Source organism: Rhinopithecus bieti, unplaced genomic scaffold (genome assembly GCF_001698545.2).
Source record: "Rhinopithecus bieti isolate Rb0 unplaced genomic scaffold, ASM169854v2 scaffold_13704, whole genome shotgun sequence".
NCBI classification, from domain to species: Eukaryota; Metazoa; Chordata; class Mammalia; order Primates; family Cercopithecidae; genus Rhinopithecus; species Rhinopithecus bieti.
In genome coordinates this window covers 5,072,387-5,081,505 of record NW_016808231.1, presented here as the reverse complement: position 1 = coordinate 5,081,505, position 9,119 = coordinate 5,072,387, and the positions used below count along the sequence as shown (strand labels likewise).

At 45.2% G+C, this 9,119-nt stretch overlaps 1 protein-coding gene across 1 annotated transcript in view; it reads right to left on the bottom strand.

Moving 5' to 3' along the window:
• The window catches only part of CREBBP (CREB binding lysine acetyltransferase), a 164,873-nt gene extending 155,787 nt beyond the window's left edge, over positions 1 to 9,086 (bottom strand). Inside the window, 1 exon segment of the mRNA XM_017886365.1 lies at positions 9,002 to 9,086. Within this exon segment, the coding sequence (XP_017741854.1) occupies positions 9,002 to 9,086 (85 nt within the window).
• Positions 9,087 to 9,119: the final 33 nt, after the last annotated feature.

Here is a 9,119-nt window from a genome sequence, read left to right as displayed (position 1 = left end):
GGGGAGGGGAGGAGAGGGGGGGGAGGGGAATGGAATATTGCATGGTAAAAAGTCCCTTTTAGAGATCTCTCTCTCTCTCTGTGTCTCTCTCTCACACACACACATACACCCCACCCTGCAAAACTCAAATGTGATGTCACCAGTCCAAGTCACAGCGTTGATGAGCTGGGAGCTGGGACTCAAGAGTCCACTCTGAGCAGGAGCCAGATCTCCCTCCTCAGCACCACACTGCCTCCCAGTATAAAAAGCTCTGACATTTCCTTCAACTGTGACTCACGGTTAGAAGGTTCTACTTTTAATCAGGTGACAAATACTCAAAATATTTTAATCCAAAGCAAATGGGTCAAACTCGTAGAGTCCATAATTGTCTAAGCAAACCCTAATTACCTGATAAATTTCTATAGCTCCTGAATGTCCTCATTCAGTTTGTAATCAAATACCCAAATCTCCTTATTCAAATGTTGTACAAGCCTTCTCTACAGGTTATCATAGAGAACAGTGATTTATTTTTCTATTTCACTGGTTATTTTAACCATAAAGTTAAAACATGTTTAGGTGGTACAGTTTTAATAAGAAAATCCAAACTAGGGGAGGAGAAGCAGCTTCTGAATTATAAAAAGATTTGCTTTGCAACAGAATTGTACAACTCCACTACACAGCTAGTTTTCTCTCCTTATCACAGATTATTCAAATTCGAAAGGTTGAATTAGGTGCAACTGGAAGATACACCTACTGTATACAGCATAGTACAGGCATATTAGAAAGGCAAATTAAGACATTTTCAAATAACAGCAGAGAGGACACCTAGAAATGGGAAAGTAAAGTCAGATTTAATCATGTAGAATTATTTTCCCCATTAGATTTTACTATTCTTAGCGATGGTTCAACTAAACAGTCTTTTGATTAATGGAAATGAAACACGGGGGAAAATGTCACACGGGATAATATCCAAATCTTTCTTAAGGGTAAGTTTTAAAAGGAATTCAACTTTTGGAGACAGAGCTCAAAAATAGCCTTGCTTCCTAAATTTAGAACCAGATAACACCCTAAAGGCAATATTTTAAATACAGCCACAGTCACTGCCTATACTGTCTAGGAAATTAATAAAAAAAACTTTAAAAAGAGAGGGGCCACTTTTGTTTACTTCTATGCCTTTCACACAGCCTTCCCCAATTTGATTTGTGTGCCCATGCTCAAATCTCTTCAAGTCCTGACCACTCCAGGACGCCCCAGGGACTCTGCTCATGGCCTATTGTGGCACGCCTGTCAGCAGAGCACAGCCCCAGGGAAAGGAAAACAGGCAAAAGCCCCCACAGGCACTGCTCCCAAGGCTTACATTTCTGCATCAAAGACTCCTGCAATGGGAGAATTTTCCTGAAAGCCAAGTTTGAGCCTGACTGGGAAGAGTAGCATCCTTTTCCAGTTAAAGCAAGGAGTGTATCTGGAGGGATGCACTGCAAGGAAAAGGCCTCAGAGAGGACTAAACGGAATGCTGGGCACGTGCTAAAAAGCAGACGGCATGGCCAGGAGTTTCAGAGCTTAGGAGAGACTGTCTGGGGACAAACAGAAGAGGACTCAGATGCAAGCAAGCCATGGCCCTACAACGATACCCCAGGAAACAAACTGTCATGGTCAGGGTGCCTTCCCCAACAACCAGGAATGCATGGAAAACAGGCAGGCTTCCCCAACTCCTGGCTCTGTGCTGACTCAGCAGGAGGGCTGTCACAGGAGCCCAAGGCTCCTCAACCATGCCAGGGTCTGCCTCCCACTGGGGCATGCAGTCCTGGACTTCCGCACATGGGGACACTCAGGAAACACGGGAGAGAGCAAATGAAGACTTATTCAGATCACCCTTTCTGGTTCCAGAGTTTTGGCACTTAACTGCATTTCTGTATTCTTTCCTTAAGTTTTGCCTCGAGGTTTCATCTTGTCAAGATGGTTCTAAGTTACTCACAGGCATCCATCTATCAGAATCCTGTGTACACTGCTACTGCTTAACAGGTACCTCAAGATAAATTACACACAGTAAAGAAACAGAATCACATACTTGTTTGCTGCTTAATCGGTCCATGAAATATGCTTCAAAATTATCAATTTTCAGTGTACATCCTGATCTGATTTAAAATAAAAATTTCAGAACACACACTATTTAAGTTCTCGTAATTTTAAAATTTCATGGCCATCATGTTCCTATTTTTAAAAATACAATAAAAAATGGAGAAAGAATCAATGGTATAGATGACAGAATTCCCGGCTATGTATGTGCTACACTACCACACGCGTGCCTGCACACTGGTTTCTGGGGATACGAGCACATGGCTTCTGTCCTTTCCAGAACTGCTGAGAAACAGGTCTTGGTCCAATCAGACTAGCACCCCCAGTAAGTCCTAGGACTACAAGGTATAACAACGTCCCTGGTTAACGCCAGTGTCAATTCTCATTGAGCGTAGATGCCAGACACACATCATCTCAGGCTACCCTCATAACCACCCTCAGATGGGAACTGTTATTATCTCCATGTTACAGATGAGGAGACTCTGAGCTCAGAGAGCTGCTATAACTTGCCCCAAACATGCTCTAGCCCCAGCACTCCTAAGGCCAGCTGGTTTGGTGGTCAGGTGGGAGCCCATGGGTATGGAACTTGGATTATGGAAGCAAATAACAGACCCAACTTGAAGATAGGTGGCAATTTGCTTAAAAGTAAAATCTTAACAAGAAAATGATGAGAACTTTAAGGGACAAATATCATATAACTCTTTCACCAATTCCCTCAAATATTTCCTGAGGGCTTACTATCTGTCAGGTGCTGTCCCTGGGGAGGGAAGCACTGGGAAAAGGGCTGTGGAAAGGCTCTAGAGTTCTTACTGACCCTCACCTTCTGGTGTCACAGGAAGGGGAGGAAGCCCAGAGCCTGAGATGACAAAGAGGGATGAGAAATACCATGTGGGCCACCGGGGTCAACACAAAGCAAAAGAACAAAGAAAAATGCAATGGGTCACCTGGCTTTCTGATAAACTCGTCTGATTTTAAATCAAGTCATCCACAGAACAAAAAAGACAGAGGGAGAGGACCCTGCTAAGCTCTGAAGTGGTCCAAGACAGGAGACCCGTGCAAGCCTGCTGCTTACCTGGGCTCTCCTGGCTCCACTTCAGGCAGCTGGGGAAACTTGCCCTGCTGCTGTTTTCCTTAAAGCTGTCTGTGCAGCCGTGGCAGGCCAGTGCTCCCCAAGGGGTGCTCAGAGAATTAAGTCCCACGTTATATCAGAGTCACCAAATTGCATCCCATGGGTCAAGTACTCAGACACCAGTCTTTACAACTAAAGTTTTACTGGAACACAGCCATGCCCACCCGCCTATGGCTACTTTCTTGCTGAAATGGCAGCCTTAAGTAGTTGCAACAAGAGACCTTATGGCTCACAAAGCCACACACGTGCTCTCTGGCCCTTTACAGAGAAAGTCTGCAGACCCATAAATAGGCTACAAAGAGTTCTAGGGTCAAACAGGATTGAGAGTGGTCCAACTGCAGCCCCTCGCTCAGTGCCCTATTAGCACACCAAGGCTCTGGGAAAGCCGGTAGTCAAATTCCTCAGCTACAACCAACCGCATCTGAGCACAAACCCTTTGTTGAGAAACACCTCTTAGCACGCCCTCTAGTTTCTTGGAATACATGTGAAGAGCTGATTTGAGTGAGGTAAAGAGGGGTGCCCTCACCAATGGGACCCCAAAAACTAAACTGACAAGCTTTTGCAATCTTCAGAAACTCACAATAAGGTACATTTCATCTTAACTAAGGTAAGACACACTTTGGCAAAATCATTTTCCTGTGTTCAAATACATCAAGTAAAAAACACAAGCAATTATGGACCCCCCAAGTAATCACATACTTTGCCACACAATTACAACGCACAACTTAGAAGCTGTGAAAACACAGGCTACTAATCTAACCATCAACTTCCGACTGCAGGACTCATTCTCTTTGTAAGTTATGTTCAATTCTGTTTACAGAATCAAATCTGAATGTTCAGCCAGGAGCCACTTTCCATCTTCTGAAGCCCCTCTAAGGTGCCCTGCACATGACTTGTCCTTGCCTACCTTCATCCCTGAGGACCTCTGAATGGGGTCACCGCTGTCACCCCTCTGTTATTCAAAAGTGAAGCACGGTCATGAAATGTCCTAGCCCTAAAGGTTTCTATGACAACTTTTATTCCTATTTAGACAGAGCTCACTGATGGGGTAACATAACTGTTTCTCATTCTCCCTGAGGTAAACAGGAACATGAGCCCACACACTTCACGCTGAGGATAACACCAGAACCAGAGGGAAAAAAGGGGGAGCCCCTAACCCAGGAGGAAGAATACACTCCTGGCTGCCCCCACCACAGGTGGTTACAAATCTCCCCCCTAGCGATCTCATTTCAGTGCAGGAGGGCCGCTACTGAAACTTACCAAGCATGGGAGGTTCCCGGGTCCTCCGTTCAAGTAAGTGCATTGTTTACAGATAGAGACTTAGAAAACAAATACATAGAACCATTGACTTTAACAATCTAGGTTGGATCTGGTTTTGACCCTGTATCACCTCTCAAGTCCAGTTCCTCACCTAGAAAATAGCAGTAACAGCATCTTCCCTTCCTCACAGGACGCTGTAAGGAGCAAACTGAGGTGATGTGGAGAAAAGCACTCTGATACATAATACATACATACCAGACATACATAACAGATCATTTGGTTGACAACTGTATTCGCCACCGCTTCCTTTAAATAAGCTTCCCTATTGCATTTAAAAGGATTCACGTCATAAAATGTAATCACAACTGCTTAGAGTCACTTATACAGCACAAGATGAAACATAGCTATGTTCAATCTTCAGAATGTGGCTTTTCTTTTCCTCTTTCCCCCAGAGACAGGGTCTCACTCTGTCACCCAGGCCAGAGTGCAGTGGCATGATCACAGCTCACTGCAGCCTCAACCTCCCGGGCTTGAGCGATCCTCCTGCCACAGCCTCCTGAATAGCTGGGATTATGGGATTGTACTATTACACCCAACTAATTTAAATTTTTTTTGTAGAGATGGGGTCTCACTATGTTAGCCAAGCTGGTCTCCAACTCCTGGCCTTAAGCAATCCTCCTGTCTCAGTCTCCCTACGCATTGGGATTATAGGCATGAGCCACCACCCTGGCCTGCAATTTCAAAAAACTTCATAAATAGTCTGTTGTGTGCAAATTTTGCAATAAAGCTGACCAAAAAAACCCTAGAAAACAAAAGCAAAACAAAACAAAGCCTACTGCTTGCCTGGATATTTGTCTTATACTGTTAAATCATGAATCTCTGCTGTTGAAAGACACAATACACTATTTTAACTTGGACATATTAAATACAGAAGTTTCCAAAACACCAAACTAACTATATACTGGAAACATGAAGTCCCCACTTTTTGTAATGGTGCCAAGTAAAGGAAGACCTCATCTATGAGAAAGTGTTAAGGCTTCAACATAATACAAGAAAATGCTGGCCGGGCGCGGTGGCTCAAGCCCGTAATCCCAGCACTTTGGGAGGCCGAGGCGGTCGGATCACGAGGCTCAGGAGATCGAGACCATCCTTGGCTAACACGGTGAAACCCCGTCTCGTACTAAAAAATAACAAAAACTAGCCGGAGCGAGGGCGGGCGCTCCTGTAGTCCCAGCTACTCGCGAGGCCTTGAGCAGGAGAGATGGCGTGAACCCGGGAGGCGGAGCTTGCAGTGAGCTGATGATCCGGCCACTGCACTCCAGCCGGGCCACAGAGCGGAGACTCCCGTCTCAAAAAAAAGAAAAAAAAAAAAAAAAAAAAAAAAAGAAAATGCTACTTTAACATCTGAGGCCATCAAATTCTGTGCGTCTCCGGGGCTGCTGCTTCAGCGGGGTGAAAGGTACTGTTTTTCCTTCTTCCTCTTGCTACCCTCCTTCGCAGCACATTCCCTATTTCTGCATCACATCTGCGTAAGCTTCCCGAAAGCCTTCAGCGACTTCTGTTTGTCATCAGTGGCAGTGACATTTAATTCACTCTGAGGTGCTGCCTGACCTTAGGGAGTGCTGTTTGCAACATCCATGCCCCCGATGAGCAGCACCCTGGCTGAGCAGCTCCCCAGTGTCGGGGGCACTCTTCTCTCAGTTCACTGCCACCCTGCACAGAAACATCTACGTGACACTGGTGGCCCCACAGGCCAGTCTCTACAGACAAGCACTGCAGTCCAAGTAGCTCCTGTTTCTCAGGCTGCCAAGGCCTCTTCCTCCTTTCAACCCTTCAGCTCCCAGACAGAGGACCCCTCCCTCAAATTTGATGTCATGCACGGGGCATACGCCCTGCTCCCCTAGGCCCAACTTTCCCCTGGGAGCCTCAGAGACACATCCCCTCGCTAAAATAAGATTGAGTCTCTCAAGAATGTTATTCTCAGGTCTGTCCCACCCAACCAAATGCCTTCAGTCCTTTGAATGTATTTAATGTAAAAACTCAAGCCATTTATTTGTTTAATATACATCCCTAAGATCTCTGTCCATCTCATTACTCAATTTCTTAGACTAGTAGTTACACCACACAAGGTGTCCCTTGTTTTTTTTGGAGACAGCGTCTCACTCAGTCACCCAGGCTGGAGTGCAGCAGCGCGATCTTGGCTCACTACAACCTCTGCCTCCCGAGTTCAAGCTATTCCCATGCCTCAGCCTCCCAAGTAGCTGGAATTACAGGTGCATGTCACCATGCCTGGCTATTTTTTTGTATTTTTAGTACAGATGGGGTTTCACCATGTTGGCCAGGCTGGTCTCCAACTCCTGACTTCAAGTTGATCCACCAGCCTCCCCCTCCCAAAGTGCTGGGATTACAGGCATCAGCCATGGCATCCAGCCCCTTGTTTAATGTGCTTGACAATGATCCCTTCCTTGGTCCCCCACACTAACAGACCCTTTCACAATAGTGTAATGGTGATGAATGTGTAACCCAGGACCCAAATTAAGTATGATGTCGACTTTCTACTTTGGATTAAATCGGAGTCATTTAAAGCTAACTTTTGGTCCCACAAAAGAGCCCCTGTGCCTTACAAGGATCAAAACTGGAAAGGAAGAGGGAAAAGTTGGTTAAGTGTGGAAAATCCTTTCTGATCAACTTGTTATTAAGCATCTGATCATCCAATAATGGAAACTACTATGGAAAAAGCTATCCTTTGGGCTCCATCTTGGAAACAGCTGGATGTACATAGTAGGACAAGCCTTTTTGTTAAGTCTTGTGTTACTAATTGTCCTCCTTTTTCAGACAAAATCTACAACAAATTCATTCAACAATAGCAAAGCTACAAAGCCATCCAGGTTACCAGTTTCAGAAGACAAGCTTCAAAGCTGAACTCGCCTCGTATGACCTACGTCTCACAGAACTGAAGACTACTCAAACACGGCAAGATTAATGAAGCAACGGAGATCTGTTTTACAGTACAACGGCAATTAAACTATTGTTTCCAAATTTCTCACTTCAGTAAGTTCGTTTCATAAGATTAATGTCAAACTCAACTTTTATCAGCTAAAAAGAAAAGCATTATTAGTGATTTTTACATACCATGAGCATCATTTACTCCTCCCCACTGTTTAAGAAATTTTAACTAGATAAGAATCTCCTTATGATTGATTTTAAAATCGTTTTCACTTCCACATTAATATTAAATGTCGCTTATCATAACTTGATTCCAGGAATTGTATTCAAACTTAAGCCACAAAATTCAAGTTTTGTTTCAACAGCAATAGCAGTTTTTTGAATATGCTAGTGGTCGGTCACAGAACTATTTCCACAAGTTGAACAGCTGTGTCTAGCGCAAATCTGAAGGCAGCAATGTAATTCAATTTGGACTCATTCATTAGAAACTGATTTTCAGATGCTGCCACTGAAAGACTACTGGAGAAATGCAAGCTGCGCTGGAGACGGAATTGTTCGCAGCGGCACACAAGTTTTTGCTGCAAAGGAGAGAGCTCTAAAAGAGGAAATACAACTAGTTCATGTTACCATGAACCAGCGCAGTAGAACCCAGAATTACTGAATGAATAGAAAACTAAATACTTCTCTTAAGCAGCAAAGATTACTTAAGTTTCCAGGGAAGCTGTTTAATGAGAGGAAACAAACAAACAAAAGATGATTTATTCAGTATCCTGCTACATTTTTTTGAAAAATTGAAATTCCTACATGCCTTAACATAATTTTTTGTACATCTACACTGTGAAAGCAACACAAACTCAAATGGAGATGACAGCCCAAATGAACTTAAATCTGCTGTTTAACTTTCTTTTGAAGTTACACATGGAAATGAAACACACCACAGCAACTTTAATGACATCTTGCTAACGAAGTTTAGGTTTTGAAAAATGGAATGACTAGTTGACTAAAAAAAAACAACAAAAAACAAACAAACAAACAAACAAAAAAAAACAAGGAGTTTTGAAAATAAGCACTAAGCATCTTTCCAAGGAACTCACTCATTCCAAGAAACTTCGGTTCTAACTCGCAAGCTGGCGGCTGCTGTGAGTATCCTCTGACTGCAGCCTGGTCAATGTGTCGCCAATCCAGAAAATACACTGCGCTACCTTTGGCCGCGATCTTGCTTTCTCTAAGCATCAAAGGTACCCTCCGCTGTCATTCCTCTAGACGACCACGCGTGTGGACACGGCCGCGGATGGATGCGTAGGACATTACCAAACAAACCCACACGCTGCACTTTACTTCTTCCCTCCTGGAGTGCCACTCGGGTCCCCGCGAGGAGGGCTGATCGGGTGCGGGGAGGCCGAGTGCACCGGGCGTGTGCTGCCCAACTCGGGCCCAGTGACAGTCCTCCGACGAACTTCCACCCTCCGGCGCGGGGCGAAGGGAACGGGCTGCGGGGCCTGCTCCGGGCTCCTGGCTCGGTCGGTATCCGCGACCACCACCCCCGGACACGCTCTTTCAGGTGGGGGTGACAGCGCGCCCCGGGCCCCGCCGCCCCGGACCCCTCCTCACCTGTGCTGTCATTCGCCGAGAAGCCGGGCGAGCTGAGTTTGGCTCGTTTGGGGTTGGGCGGTCCGTCCAGCAAGTTCTCGGCCATTTTTGCCTGCTCGCGAAAACAGCCCCGGGAGCG